This window comes from Fusarium oxysporum, chromosome 2 (assembly GCF_000149955.1).
Source record: "Fusarium oxysporum f. sp. lycopersici 4287 chromosome 2, whole genome shotgun sequence".
Lineage (NCBI taxonomy): Eukaryota > Fungi > Ascomycota > Sordariomycetes > Hypocreales > Nectriaceae > Fusarium > Fusarium oxysporum.
In genome coordinates, this window is record NC_030987.1 from 3,289,062 (window position 1) to 3,304,064 (window position 15,003).

General features: G+C 49.8%; 6 protein-coding genes across 6 annotated transcripts; 4 read left to right on the forward strand and 2 right to left on the reverse strand.

Annotated features, from left to right (window-relative positions):
• Positions 1–104: 104 nt before the first annotated feature.
• FOXG_08381 (ubiquitin-activating enzyme E1) lies at positions 105–1,920 on the forward strand (the record flags this gene model as incomplete). The annotated part of the gene is made up of 2 exons (XM_018387290.1): positions 105–1,142; positions 1,192–1,920. 2 exons carry the CDS (start codon positions 105–107, stop codon positions 1,918–1,920), a joined length of 1,767 nt encoding a protein of 588 aa, XP_018245129.1.
• A 645-nt stretch (positions 1,921–2,565) lies between these two features.
• Positions 2,566–3,862, forward strand: FOXG_08382 (glutathione S-transferase; the record flags this gene model as incomplete). Its single annotated transcript, XM_018387291.1, has 3 exons — positions 2,566–2,751; positions 2,806–3,276; positions 3,326–3,862. 3 exons carry the CDS (start codon positions 2,566–2,568, stop codon positions 3,860–3,862), a joined length of 1,194 nt encoding a protein of 397 aa, XP_018245130.1.
• A 1,465-nt stretch (positions 3,863–5,327) lies between these two features.
• On the forward strand, positions 5,328–7,780 carry FOXG_08383 (uncharacterized protein; the record flags this gene model as incomplete). Its single annotated transcript, XM_018387292.1, has 3 exons — positions 5,328–5,425; positions 5,479–5,609; positions 5,673–7,780. The coding sequence occupies 3 exons, from the start codon at positions 5,328–5,330 to the stop codon at positions 7,778–7,780; spliced, it is 2,337 nt and encodes a 778-aa protein (XP_018245131.1).
• Positions 7,781–8,618: 838 nt separating this feature from the next.
• Positions 8,619–10,997, reverse strand: FOXG_08384 (uncharacterized protein; the record flags this gene model as incomplete). The annotated part of the gene is made up of 5 exons (XM_018387293.1): positions 8,619–10,151; positions 10,318–10,667; positions 10,723–10,810; positions 10,868–10,905; positions 10,964–10,997. 5 exons carry the CDS (start codon positions 10,995–10,997, stop codon positions 8,619–8,621), a joined length of 2,043 nt encoding a protein of 680 aa, XP_018245132.1.
• Positions 10,998–11,465: 468 nt separating this feature from the next.
• On the reverse strand, positions 11,466–12,924 carry FOXG_19807 (uncharacterized protein). The gene has a single exon (XM_018400082.1). It carries the CDS (start codon positions 12,603–12,605, stop codon positions 11,922–11,924), a length of 684 nt encoding a protein of 227 aa, XP_018245133.1. The 5' UTR covers positions 12,606–12,924; the 3' UTR covers positions 11,466–11,921.
• A 189-nt stretch (positions 12,925–13,113) lies between these two features.
• FOXG_08385 (oxidoreductase) lies at positions 13,114–14,938 on the forward strand (the record flags this gene model as incomplete). The annotated part of the gene is made up of 6 exons (XM_018387294.1): positions 13,114–13,499; positions 13,552–13,688; positions 13,738–14,029; positions 14,080–14,232; positions 14,283–14,838; positions 14,889–14,938. Exons 1-6 carry the CDS (start codon positions 13,314–13,316, stop codon positions 14,936–14,938), a joined length of 1,374 nt encoding a protein of 457 aa, XP_018245134.1. The 5' UTR covers positions 13,114–13,313.
• Between the last annotated feature and the right edge of the window lie 65 nt (positions 14,939–15,003).

Consider the following 15,003-nt stretch of genomic DNA (forward strand, 5'->3'; position numbering starts at 1 on the left):
AGAGTCACCCAGGTCCTTCCAAAAAATTGCCCACCTAGATCATCCGACCAATTTGATGATCCGTAGAGTTCAAAATCTTCATACGGGCGCCGAGAGAGACCGTTATGAATCGTCAATTCTTGAAGCCCTGCGTGTTCGCTCGTCTCAAGCCCATGATTGGTCTCGGAACAGGACCCGAGGGCAAGATCTGGGTGACTGACATGGACTCGATCGAGAGGAGTAACCTGAACCGTCAATTTTTGTTCCGCGCCGATGATGTTGGTCAGATGAAGAGTGACCGTGCTGCTCTTGCTGTTCAACGAATGAACCCTGACCTCGAAGGCCACATGGTAACACTCAAGGAACGCGTTAGCCCCGAGACCGAGAATGTTTTCAACGAGGACTTCTGGCGAAACCTTGATGGTGTAACCAATGCTCTTGACAACGTTGAGGCTCGAACATACGTCGACCGCCGATGCGTTTTCTTCCAGAAGCCTCTTCTCGAGAGCGGCACTCTTGGAACCAAGGGCAACACGCAGGTCGTTCTGCCTCATCTCACCGAGTCTTATTCATCCTCCCAGGACCCCCCCGAGAAGGAGTTCCCTATGTGCACCATCCGAAGTTTCCCCAACAAGATCGATCACACTATTGCCTGGGCCAAGGAGTACATGTTTGAGAAGCTTTTTGTCAAGGCTCCTCAAACTGTCAACCTGTACTTGACCCAGCCTCAGTTCATTGAGAATTCTATGAAGCAGGGCGGTAACCAGAAGGAGACTCTTGAGACAATTAGAAACTATCTCACGACCGAGAGGCCACGAACCTTTGAGGACTGTATCGCCTGGGCCCGTCAGTTGTTTGAGACTGAGTTTTCCAACAAGATCCAGCAGCTCTTGTATAACTTTCCCAAGGATTCTGAGACCTCATCTGGTACTCCTTTCTGGTCCGGACCTAAGCGAGCTCCTGATGCGCTCAAGTTCGACCCCAACAACCCCTCTCACTTCGGTTTCATTGTTGCGGCAGCCAACCTCCATGCTTTCAACTACAACATCAAGTCTCCTGGAACCGACAGGTCCATATATCTGCGAGAATTGGACAATGTTATCGTTCCCGACTTTACACCCAGTTCCAACGTGAAGATCCAGGCCGACGACAAGGAGCCTGTGGTAAGTATTTTCACATCTTATTCAAAAACCAGTACTAATTCATGATTAGGAGCCCGAGTCAAGCAATTTCGATGACAATGACGAGATTGAGAAGCTGACCGCCAGCCTCCCATCGCCCAGCTCTTTGTCTGGATTCCAGTTGGTCCCTGTTGACTTCGAGAAAGACGATGACTCGAACCATCACATCGACTTCATCACTGCTTGCAGCAACCTCCGAGCAGAGAACTACAAGATCGAGCCTGCTGATCGACACAAGACCAAGTTCATCGCTGGCAAGATCATTCCCGCCATCGCCACGACTACGGCATTGGTTACCGGTCTGGTGGTGCTTGAGCTGTACAAGATCATCGATGGCAAGGATGATCTAGAGCAGTACAAGAACGGTTTCATCAATCTGGCCCTGCCTTTCTTTGGCTTCAGCGAGCCTATTGCTAGCCCCAAGGTGGAATACCAAGGCCCTGACGGCAAGGTTACGTTGGATAAGATTTGGGATCGTTTTGAGATTGAGGACATCACCCTGAAGGAGCTTTTGGATACCTTCAAGGCCAAGGGTCTGACCATCAGTATGCTGAGCTCTGGTGTCAGCCTCCTCTACGCGTCTTTCTTCCCTCCTTCGAAGCTGAAGGAGCGTTATGACCTCAAGCTGAGCCAGTTGGTTGAGACAATCTCAAAGAAGCCTATCCCTTCACACCAAAAGGAGGTCATTTTTGAGATTGTTGCTGAGGATCTTGCAGAGGAAGATGTTGAAGTTCCCTACATCAAGGTCAAGATGGCATAAGCACTGTGGCTTTGAAGCTTTTGAACAGTCTTTTGAGATATGTATATGAGATGTTATAAACGACTGGAGTGCACATGAGCACATGAAGGACCAAAGGATGAAGCCTATAAAGATAGATAAATTCATTGCTGTATGACAAAGCTTACGGAGACTGCTATATTGATTTGCTGTTGACTATTCTGAGACCCCAATGATCTTCTTTTCGCGTACGCAAACGAAAACATATGCTGAACTGCTGAGACTACCACCTTGACTCGATATGGAAGGGAATTTTCTTTACCAAGCCAGTCGTCATGATGCACATGGGCTTATCAAGACAGTAGAGCATGATAACTAAGCAACTCGCAGTAAAGCGGGGTCGATTATTACGCCACGATTATGGAATGCTTCCAAGCGTGGCAGCCAAAGCTCTAGGACGGAATAGCTCAGGAATGGAAGCTCTCGGGGAACCCACCAGACGGAGGAAGAGGCCCTGGGGATTGGGAGGACAGGCTTTATCTGGTTGGTAACTAAGCTGCCATAGCTTGTGAGGGGCTGCTGAGCAAGTCATGAGTGAGCAAGGGTTCCATCATGTGTGGTGATGGCCACTTTTCTCGTACTCTCTTCAGCTGCAGCTATAAAGGTGTTGGTTGTCGCCGTCATTGAATGCTCCGATTTGTTTTTATAGACATGCCAATGCAAGGAATTGGAATTCGATCATCTCGAGTTTTCAACAGGAGTTCCCTCTTTGGACCACAGCAACAACAATCCATCAGATTCATCACATCTATCAAAGCATCATCGTTTAAACCATCCCTCACTCAAGTTCAGCCCCCACATCAAATCAGAATGGTACACAGACCAGACACTCTCACTGCTCTTCTCAGCTTGCTAACAGAGCTACAGGCAAGCACTGGTAAAGTTACTGACTGGGTCAAGCCCGGCGACACATCTGGCGAGTTCAAGCGTCAAGTCAGCTCATTCCGAGACTGGATCTCTCGCGATCCCAACGCCAAGTATCCTGCTGAGGCTGGCCGATATCACCTCTATGTGAGCTACGCATGCCCGTGGGCGTGCCGTACACTCATCGCCCGCAAACTTAAGGGTCTTGAGGACATCATCTCCTACTCAGTTGTGCATTGGCATCTTGGTGAGGGAGGCTGGCGATTTGTTTCCAAGGATGAGGACGTTCCCGGTGACAATGTGATTCCTGATCCCATCAAGGGTCATGAGGGGTTCACTCACTTGAAGGATGTGTACTTTGAGAGTGAGAAGAACTACGATGGTCGATATACTGTGCCAGTTCTGTTTGACAAGAAGACAAACCGAATTGTGAGCAACGAAAGCAGTGAAATTCTGCGAATGCTTGGTACTGAGGTGAGTTATTCAATGTGTGCTTTGACCTACGATTGCTAATCTTATCTAGTTTGACGACATGCTGGATGAGAAGTACAAGGCCATTCAGCTGTACCCTGAAGATCTTCAGAAGCAAATCGAGGAGGTCCATGAGTGGCAATACGGCGGCATCAACAATGGTGTTTACAAGTCCGGCTTCGCAACCACCAGTGAAGCATACGAGCGCAACGTCGTCGCCCTCTTTGAAGCTCTCGACCGCGCTGAGAAGCATCTCTCCGAGCAACAAGGCCCCTACTGGTTCGGCGACAAGATTAGCGAAGTCGATATTCGACTGTTCGTCACGATCATTCGCTTCGATCCCGTCTACGTGCAGCACTTCAAGTGCAACATCCGCGACATTCGCTCAGGATACCCAGCTCTGCACAAGTGGATGCGAAACCTGTACTGGAGCGATCCCGCATTCAAGGATACCACGCAGTTTGAGCATATCAAGTGGCACTACACCAGGAGCCACACTCAGATCAACCCTTTCTCTATCACGCCTGTTGGACCTCTGCCGCATATTCTGCCGCTTGAGGAGGAGGTGACTGCTGCGCAGAAGAAATAGGAACAAATATTGTCAATATGGGATGGTTAGCTAAAATAAGAAATATCGAACATTGTATTATTTGTTGCAGAATATGTGCATGGTTTATTATGCAATCATGAGCCGAGTTTTATTGTTGATGAAACTGAGGTGAAGCCCAATGGCTGATTTGTTTCAAGGCGCACAGTACAGGTACCCGAGATTTTAGTGGAGGCAGTGGAACGACACGACTGAATTCCATCAAGTGGAGGCTCATTCTCAGTGCGTGCAGCGGTATCAGACAGTGCACTCCAGCCAGGTCTATCCACTGTTTCTCCTCATTCTCATCCACAAACAAATCAAATCAATCAATCAATCAATCAACAACAACATCTCAGTTTTCTTTTCAGCCGACGTTTACGAACTCAACGCTCACGAGACAATTTATTCAATTAAGATAAATGAGAATATTCTAGCATATTATACCTTCTTTGTTCCTATATACCTGCCCAGAAACAGGGTCTGACTTGTTCTATTGCCAACTGTCACTCACGCTAACAGCGCTAAGTGTCTCCCACTGGACACTCAAGCCCTCGCGCTCGCTGTTCTCTCTCGCCTCCTCCACTCTCTGTCGCCTCTCTCTCGTCTTTCTCGCCCGTTTTCGGTCTCTCCCTCTCGCAACCACGTCAAGCCACCGAAAACAATCCTCGATATCCGTACATCCCAAGCCCAACCCAATCCACCTCAACCATCTCCTGCGTCTTGCGCACCGTTGTACACTGTCACGCTTTCCGTTAAACCGCCCGCCTTCGACATCATTCCACTAAACCCTTGGACTTCTTTCAATACTGTACTTTGTACCAAGTCAATCAATATTTACCCGCTCGGCGAATCAATAATTACAATACATTCTCTCCCTCGCTGGGCCCTTGCTTGTTCTTGATTGGGGCTTTTCGACTCGATAAAGCCCAGCTCTGGCTTGGCTCCACCTCTGGTTCGCCTTGTCCACCACCACCAGCAAAGCAAAGCACAGCACAGCACAGCACAGCACAACCACAAAGTGCACCACCACCACCTTAGGACGTCACCCTTCTCTGCCATCCACCAACTCGCTCGACCTGATCTCTTTTTCACGCTCTTGTTCACCAAAGTCCCCTACCTCGACCGTTACTACCGCTGCCTGAATTCACCTCACGATATTCACCCCGCGTACTCTCCTCACCTGACTCACCATCCGAACGAATTGATCGTCCTACTCTCCGCACAACACTCTTTCCGCTATCGCAACTTCTCGCCACGTCGTCACCCCTGCTTGTTGCACCAACAACTAATAGATTTCCAAAAACCACACTCTGCCCGAACTCGAAGCTGCTGCCTTTCAAGAGAATACAATTCTCTAAAGGCTACCTCGATTGCGCTCGCACGTCCACCCTGGGACACTTCATACTTCTTTATACTATACCACCGATAACTCGAATGCGCTCATAGCGCCAACTTTTTCTTCATCATGGTAATCCGCTATGAGGCCAATTTCTTGATCTACTTACGGGAATCACCGTTATGTACCAAACCGCCAAGTCTCCCTCCAGCTGAAGACTGGATGGGGTGAGTAACAATGATTTCCTCAAGTCATATTCAAGTCTCCTGACCTAGATTAGACCACCACCTGAGCCAAATCGCATACAAACAAAGGTTCCTGGTGACCGACCTCGATCCAACGACAACCCTCTGCTTGACCAGAGTAATCGCCGTCCCGGTGTCGAGAGACACGTCTCAAGGAATAGTGCCAGTTTGTCTCTCCTGTCCTTCGCTCCTAGGCTCTCCGTGTACTGACCGGCGCGCACCTATCCAGACCCTGAAGACCTCGTCTTTGCACCACCCCGAACAGCGTTTGCTTCAGCGCGAGGCAAATCATCGCTCGAAACGGACAAAACTGCCAAGGAGTCTGACGCTTCGGGGCGTTTCGGCAACTTTCGAAGTCGCAATGGAGATCTTGACGTTGACCGATTTCGCGATGGACGCAATAGCAATGGTCACCGCCGTCGTGAAGGTGAGAGCGAATCAGATGGTTGGAGTACTGTGAAGCCACGCAAGAGTTTTGGGCACGAGGGTGCTGAGCGTTTCCATGGACGTATGGGAGGCAACTTCCGAGATGACAAGCGACAGCCCAGAGAACGTGACGACGCTGCTCGGGATCGCCCTGCACGAAGCTTTGACACTTTCGCCAGAGACGGAGACGATGAGGGTAGATCTCGAAACGGAACGAACAGGAACAAAACTGAGCCGTGGTACAAGAACGAGTCTAACGCAGTCACCACTCCGGCTGTTGAAACTACTACCACCCCCGACAAGCGTGAACGAATTGATCGCGCGAAGAGCTGGAGAGACCGCGATGCGATCGCTGATACCCCTGATGATCGTCATAATAACAACAATAACAACAACAATCGCACCCATGATCGACGATGGGGGCGAGACCGCGATCAACGAGTCGAGCGTGAGCCTGAATGGCTAGATGAACCTCTTGAGGAGCATCCCGAAGCTCACACGCAGCAAGATTTCCAGAAGTGGATGGAAGAGATGAAGAAGGCCAAGGCTGGAATCCCTGCTGCTCCTGGTAAATCCGCGAATGTCGAGGCAGCTGAAGCCATCATCGAGGCTGAAAAGCCCCCTGTGCAATCTGCCCCAGCGGTTCAAGCTGGACCTGATAAGTTCTTCATGGCGTTTGGATCGAATGCTGGTCTGGATACTCCTCTCGCTGAAGAGACCAAGGAACCTGTCAACAAACCAAAGGCAGCTGGCAAATCTTCCAGGTTTACGTCTTTCTTTTCGCAACCCCAGGAGGAGCCTCGAGGCAAAACGGAACCTCCAACTCCTATGACGGGACCTCCTGTCAACAGTGGTATGCCTTTGCCTCTCCCCTTTGCTGGCGGCCCAGCTCCTCCAGCAGGCGGCGAAGATGAGCGACAAGCTTTCCAGCAACTGCTGGCAAAGCTACAGAAGCAGACGATGAGCGCTACACCACCAGGACTGCCCGCGTTTGCTGCCCCTCAAGGTACGCCGCCAAATGCTGGCAGGCCGAACGCCATTACCTCTCCCGAATCTCCTTTCCAGCAGTATGGACCTGATCGACGAATGGACGGTCCTATTGGCCGAGTCCCGCCTCAGCATGTTCAAGAGATTCTTGCACCTCGACCCCAGCCACAAGCTGCTCGCCCCGAGCAACTTCTTCAGGATCTCGTTGGCCAGCGCCAGCGAGCTCCCAGTCAAGGTTCTGGACGTCCTGATGCCGCTCGTAACAACAGTAACACTGAGTTCTTGATGAATCTCATGAGAGCACCTCCCGACGCCCAGCGCAATGAATTGTTGATGCGCATGGGCCCACAGCAGCAGAAGCCACCACAGATGCCTCAGGAGCCCGATTTCCCCAGAGACGATCGTGGTCCTCAACGTCAAATGCGCCAACCACCGCCTGGTTTTCCCATGGAAGAACGATTCCACAACCCTCCTGACGCTGATGTTCGACCCAACCAGCCTACACAGATCCTGCAACGCCCACCTCCACCTCCTGGTCTGGACCATCAGATGCCTCCCAGCTGGATGCCTGGTGGCCAAATGCCTCCTCCTCAGCAACGAGGTCCTATGATCCCTCCCCCAGGACTTCCTGCTGGTCTCGGTGGCCCTGGCGGCCCTGGACCCAACCGTAACATGCCCATGCCCCACATGTTTCCTCCCAACTTCCCTCCTGGCGTGATGCCTCCTCTCGAGGCCTTGGGTGGCCCTCCTCCTCGAAACATGCCTCCCCCTGCCTTCTACGGCGGCCTTCCTCCCGGATTCATTCCCCCTGGGCTCGGCGGCTTCAACGGCCCCCCCGGACCTGACTTCCCTGGTGGTCCCTTTGAAGGCCGCGGTATGCCACCGCCCGGTAACGGCCGTGGTGCCGCCTTCGGTAGACCTTAATTGCATCTCATACGAATACCGTGCTTCAACACATCGAATAAAACCCCCCTCGACCACAGAGTCTGTACCACTTTTGTACGGGATCAATCAGCCTGTCTGCAGAAACTTTTGAAAGTCAAAGCCTTACAATTAACAAAGGGGCTTCTTCCACTATTGTACGAATATCTACCGAAATCGACTCACCGCATCTTTTGAACGCATGCTTGGAATCAGGGTACGCCCTGTAGCTAGTAACTTGTTTTTTTACGTTTCATTTTTGGGAAGCACGGCGATGGGGGGAAATCAAGGGATATAGGCATGATGGTTTAACTGGGTGAAAGTTAGGTAGTGAATTCAAATGGATTGGTTGATGGGCGATTTACCTGAGCTTCCTTCTTGTCTGGGTACACACTGGCGATGATCACGACGATTTCTGTTAATGTGATAATGAGGAGTAAATAGCAGTTACTTCAAAGTCATGTTGAAACGAGAACAAAGAATTCACGACGTTTATACACTACAACTGATATATACAGATGAACGTCTCCCAACCATTCGAGTTACCAAGTTAAGTAATGCTTCCAACATAGATAGTAATCAATACACAAAAGACGGTAGAACAACGCCACGCTCCGTCGACGAATTACGAAACCAGAAATTCCACCATGTGCTTTATTGAGAAGCCACATTAGGCCGAAGGACCATCCAAACGACTTCTACTGGAGGCACTCCTTTCTGGCTCATGCGACGCATTTGTATTGTAATCTTCAGACGAAGTCGACGTTTCTGTAGTCTGTGATCGTCGAATGGCCCTCGGTTTCGGCGGAGAAGCTGAAGAGAGACCCCGGTTCCAAGAACCCTACTTCTTGATACCAAGAAAGTTACGCTTCTTCTTTTCCTTGTGGAGCTTGGCTGGCTCCTCATGGTGTTGTTGAACACTGTGGTGCGATGTTGGCCTTGGTGCTGCGTTGTTACCGTGGTTATTATTAATCGACATGTTTGACATGGCAGCCGTTGGAGGCGCCATGCCAGGGCTAGGTCTTGAAGGAAGACCGCCGGGTCGGTTCGTGGGACCAGGCGGCAGTCCTTGCTGTGAGGGCTGTTGTGATGGTGCTGGGCGAGGAGGAGCTGGTCGCTCGAAGAGATGTCGTGGAGCGTGTCGCTTAGGTCGCTCCAGGGGCAAGTCAAGTTGACGCTTATCGCGACTGAGATCGCCCACTTGGCGAATAAATAACTGAGGAGTAATCATATGGGAAGTGACGAGAATGATATCTCGACTGCGCGCTTCACCGACTTCGTAGCATGATCGGCTCTCGCTGTATGTAGCACCTCCAGCCATGAAGACAATTAATCGCTGTCGATTCTCTGGTGGACGGCGTCCAGCTGCTGCCCAATTTGGTCGACCGGCACGAAGAGAACCTCCCTGTGCTAAGTGAAGCTCCTCATTGGGGTCCAGTGGTGGCTTCACGTAAGGGAAGTGAGTCTGATCTAACATGCCCCTTGCCAGATGGTCCACCATGTGTTTCATTGCTGGCTCGAATCGTGTTAATCCATATTCCTCGTTCAACTGTGTCGATTTTGGATCGATCGGGAATAGAGGCGCAGGAATCTGGCGCACGTCCTTGAGCGCATGTGTCATATGTCCACCAAGCTGCTCAAAGTTCACCACAACCTCGCGGTCAGACTGAGGGAGGGATGCGTGGGCCAAGAGTCGTTTGATGTCTTCGTCAATGACACCATCTCGGTAGAGAATGAATAATATGATGAGGCGCAGCCTGTCTGAAGGTGATACGGCCTCATCGTCCAACAGAGGTACAATCATTTCGAGAATGTTCTTCGGTCTCTTAAAGTCCTCGTCCAGTCCAGAGGCGAGTGTTTGCTCTATAGAGGCGATATCCATCAACTTGTGCTTCTGGAAAATGTTCATACATTCTTGCGCCATGGTCAGATGCAGCGAATATGCCTCCTTCATCTCCTGGAACTGCGGCAAGCCTGCCAACATATCTCTAATCGTATTAAGGTTGGTCGTGTCGGCATTCTCATTGGTGAAGTGGGGGTTTTGTTGGAGGAACTTTTGGAAATCGCCCATAAGTTTATCAATCGTGTCCTTCATGTGTCTGTGTCGATTGTCCACCCATATCTTGTCCTTATCTGTGAGCTCCATATCTTTCTCTTCGGCTTCCGGAGTTCCTTCGTTGATGGTCGTACGATAAGTGACCTTGTCGCCATCCTTGATCGGCAGGAGGTCGTGTGCCATGGCTTGGTAGGAGAACTCATGTACCAAAGGTGACATCAAATCCATCGATCGGTCTGTGATGACGAGTGTCGCCTGTGGCCGTGGTGAGGGTGGCGGGAAGCTAGTATCCCATTGCGCATACGCATCGAGCTCTTCCTGGGACAAATCGAGCCAGGTGAGTGCAGAGGACGGCTGCCTCGTGGCGTGCGCTTTGCGGCTTTGTAGTAACGAACTTTGGGGTATTCTCCGAGTGTAATACAAAGACCGGCGATCTAACTTCTTATCAACAAACGTCATCGGGCGAAGCGTGCTGCCGCCGTACCTTTTGCGCTAGACTCTTCATGTGTGTTGGAACGATGGCGTTACAGGCTGGGTGGAAGAGCATGGGAAAGCTCCAGGGATCGCGAAGGGTAACTAGATGCGATTCTCGAGGCAGGAAATCGACGAACATGGTTTGGAAACCGGCGCGGAGCTGTCGGGCTCCAGGAAAGTCGTCGATCTTGCGTCGCAATGAGGGGTCGAGGAGGCCGGTCCAGACGAGGTAGTAGCTGCGATAACGTCGCATCTCGAAATCGGCGAGAAGGCATTCGACAGCGAAGGATTCGGGAGAAAGGATATAGATTGCGTCCATCTCAGGGTTCGGTTCGCGACGGTTCTCGATTCGCTCGATAGCTGGAGGAAACGCTGGTCAGTACCAGACACCAAGCTGGCAGTCAGATAGACCAACTGGCGATATTATTATTGAGAATGTCATCCTCCTTGACGACATTGTCAATGATCTTTTTGGAGTTCTCGTCAACGATCAGGCATTTCCACTATTGCATCAAAGACGTCAGTCAACTGTCGAGCTCAAAGCTTGGCTGGTAGCTTACATCGCCTCGAGTGATCTTCTTGATCTGCCCCAAGATAGCTGAAGCCGGCGCATTAGCAACGAACTGTGTATAGTGTTTGTATCGTATATATCATACCATCATGCTGCTCTTGAATGACGGACAGCCCCATGGTGTACAGTAAAGGCGGGCTGCCCTGTCACGTCGTTGGGTATGGGGATATTGAGGGAGGCTGAGATAGTGTTTGACAATGAGAGAAGCGGTAGGATCCAGCCCAGAACCTTGAATTGAAGCGATACGGTGAGGCGCAGGGGTATCAAAGTTAAGTTAAAAGAAAAATGGTGCAATGTAAAGTGGCTAAAGTTGAGGTTTTGGGTAGTTTTGCTCAAGTATCGAGGACTCTAAGTTTGGTTTGGGCCCAAGTCAGGAGTTGAGGTGCTATGGCTTTCCATTTGGCGGGGTTTCATCATCCCAATGGAAGGCATGAAGAAGGTGGGTCCAGGTCTTGCAGTCGCTAGCGCCTGGTGGTTGGTTAGTGATGGTCGCTGTAAAGGTCCCTGAAGGAAGCCTACAGGACAGAGCATCAGCAGCATGACATAGGGAGCGATGTATCAGCCTCAACTTCGATGAGGTCATCACAGATGCTTGAATTTTGAGTATATTTCGACTACATTTCTTGACTTTTTATGTAGAATAGAACTTGTGGATATTCTGCTGATGATCTCGATATATACATATCCGTATGTTTATCACTGTTTCGTTTATGCAACATGAAACACTTGGTGCATTCTGAAACTCTTGATATACCTCAGTGCTTAAGCTCAGTTGACTGGAAATAGCTCTCGAAATCAGAACTAATCGCGTTGGCATTGTGATACTCTGAGCCGAAATGTGCAGCTGTGATGGCTGCAGTATAGCCGAGTTGCCAAGTGTTGTTCTTCTGGGCGAATCTTCTGATCCGGCGGTGAGTCCTTGAGCAAGTCCTAGAATAGGCATCTCTTTAACCGCGTGATGGCCTGTGATATCGAAGACAGGATACAATGCAGTCGGTGCCTCGAGTTATCTTTGTTCGTCTTTTCCCGTTGTCTCTCTATCATCATCCATCATCGCCTTTCCCTCTTAGATAGCTTTCCACATCAACCCTCCCATAAATCTCGCCCTGTAGTCTCTCATGCCGTTGTCGTTCCTTAGCCGCCAGCTGCTTCGCTTCTTTCCTGTTTAATGGCTTGGGCTTCTCTTCCTTTTTCTTTTCTTGGATCTCTTTCGGTACCGTCGCTCCAATTCCAAGGGTATCTTCTTTTGCCACCACTTTGATAGGATATCGCATTCCCTCGCCCTCTCTTCCTAGACCTCGTCGGGCATCAGGGTCCCAGCCTTGAGATTTTAGGGCTTTGAGGCCCATGCGCGAGCGATCAAGTGCTGATGGGGGGTGTGAATGTGCGAGTGAGACTTGGTGAGCGAAGGATGCTTCGTGAGGCTGTGAAGTGGATGAGATGGGGAGTTTGCAGTCTGGACATATTTCCTCTGGCTCTTCTTCTGAGGCTTTGGGAACTTTGTCTTCGGCAGGTTTTAGAACGATGCTAGCATATAAATCGCCAATGGAAGTGTCTGTTGACTTGGCTGGTGTTATTGTGGTTGTAGTTCCAGCATCAGGATCTTGGGCGGGAACGAATTCGACCCTTTGTCGCTTCAGTCCCGCGCCGAAAGCCCGCTTGTAGTGTAAAGGAATGTCTTCTTCATCATGGCTCTCATCAGAGGCGTCTTCTCTATAGCGCTGCATGATGCTAGGGCTGTGGAGGCTCAGTTGTAGTTGTAAGTGATGCTTGAAGAAGGGAAGTTCTTCTAGAATGCAAGGTTGCCTAACCTAAATCATTTTGGTTCCTGAGGCTGGCTATTTGAACAGACGATTTCCAACACTACAACTGTAACTTTTGTGTCCTCTTCCCTAAATTTTCTAATTATTGAGAGTTTATAGCAGATTGTAATTTATACAGCAACCTCGTAATTCGGTATGTAGATGATAGCACTGCAATAATCCAATAATACGAATGCTATCAATGACCCAATAGAGCCCATTTTAGAGTCGGCCGACTTAGTCGGGAAACACTGAACATAATCAGTAGATTTTTCGTCACTCAACGTTCAATGCATTCTTGGTAAGGCAAGCCACACATATTCATAAGCGATGCATCATGCCGAAAACCGAGAAACAAGATATCCCATTCGGTGACGCCGACGCAGAACATGATGTGATTGCGACAATTACCTTGAATGGCTCTTCGTGAAACATGGGTTTTAGAGGACTCGCTATTCGGGTTTATCATAAGTCTTAACATGTCACTGGTGTTGTATTTTGTGCGTGTAGTGACATGGAGGAGTTGATCCGGAGGAAGGGACAAATGCTCATTGCTTCGATTGTGAGAACCTGCATGTTTTATTATAGATATTTCACATTGTAAAGGCCTTCTCCCAGATGAAGTATAAGTAGATGGCCTTCCCTCCTTTACCAGAAACCCTCTTCCACTCAAGCCCATTACTCTTAATCAACTCTACCACTACCACTGAATACCAATATCCTTTCATACAACATTCCAGTTTTATCAAGATAACAATCATGGGTTCAGTCGAAGCAAACGGCCATCCTAAAGTCTTCATCAATGTCGGAGCCAAAAATGTTTGTCTCACCAATATCTTCACATTCATATCATTCACTAACACAATCACAGGTCCCCTTCTACACTCCTATCCAAGACCCTCCTGCAGGAACCCCATGGGATGTTCAACCCGAAGGCAGCCTATTCTCCCCCCTAAAACTACGAGGTCTAACGCTCCACAATCGTATCATCGTATCACCAATGTGCCAGTATGCAACCCCTCACATGCCACTACCAAATACCTAACAAACATTACAGATACTCTGCTAAGGATGGCTACATGACCCCATGGCACAAACAGCACCTCGGAAGTTTCGCCGCACGTGGCCCTGGACTCATCATCACGGAAGTAAATGCCGTGTCACCAGAGGGACGAATCAGCCCTCAAGATGCCGGTATCTGGGAAGATGGACAGCTTGAGCCTCTGAAAGAGATTGTGGATTTCGTTCATAGCCAGGGTGCAAGAATTGCTATTCAGATGGGTCATGCGGGAAGAAAAGCGAGTACTGTTGTGCCCTGGCTGGATCGCAAGAACACAGCTGTCAAAGAGGTAGGATACTCAGCACTACATGGAAGTGACCCGTGACTGATTACTTACAGGCTGGTGGCTGGCCTGACGAAGTGGTTGCACCAAGTGCAATTCCCTACAGTCCAGAGTCTCTAACTCCCAGGGAGATGACAAGCGATGACATTGCCAGATTCAAGCAAGATTGGGTTGCTGCTGTGAAAAGGGCACTCAAGGCTGGCTTTGATGTAAGACCTCCAGACAGTACATGTGAATTGATAGACACTGACTTCGTTAGGCCATCGAAATCCACGCTGCACATGGATATCTCCTAAACGCATTCCTCTCCCCAGCCTCAAACCAACGAACAGATCAATACGGAGGATCTTTCGAAAACCGCATTCGTATCCTTCTCGAGATTGTTCAACTCACTCGCGATATCGTCCCCGAGGACTTTCCCCTTCTTGTCCGCATGCCAGGAACAGATTACCTCGAGTTTGATTCATCTTTGCCACAGTGGCACATCGAAGAAGCCGCAAAGCTCGGACAAATCCTCGCCGCAAACGGTATTGATCTGATTGATATCTCAGGCGGTGGTTTGGATAGTCGTCAGAAGATCACTTCTGCCCCCGGGTATCAAGTCCCGTATGCTTCTGCCGTGAAGAAAGCTGTCAAAGATACCGGAGTTGCTGTGACTTCAGTGGGGATGATCACCTCTGGAAAGCAAGCTCAGGGTTATCTGAGTGATGGCTCTGTAGACGCTGTGTTGGTGGGACGAGGGTTCCTCAAGGACCCCAATCTTGTCTGGCACTGGGCGGATGAGCTGGATGTTGACATCCACGTCGCTTCTCAATGTAAGTCTCCAACATATGCGACCTGAGACACCATGCTGACGATGATATAGATGGATGGGGTTTCGGAATGACCCGTACTCACCGACATAGAAAGCACTAAACAGAGCGTACACTATGCGGCGTCTCCTGTTCCTTTCATTCATATAGACAACTTCGATATAGACG

Excerpts from the sequence above, each read along its gene's own strand:
- FOXG_19807 (XM_018400082.1), bottom strand. The coding sequence starts at position 12,605 with ATGCAGCGCTATAGAGAAGACGCCTCTGATGAGAGCCATGATGAAGAA.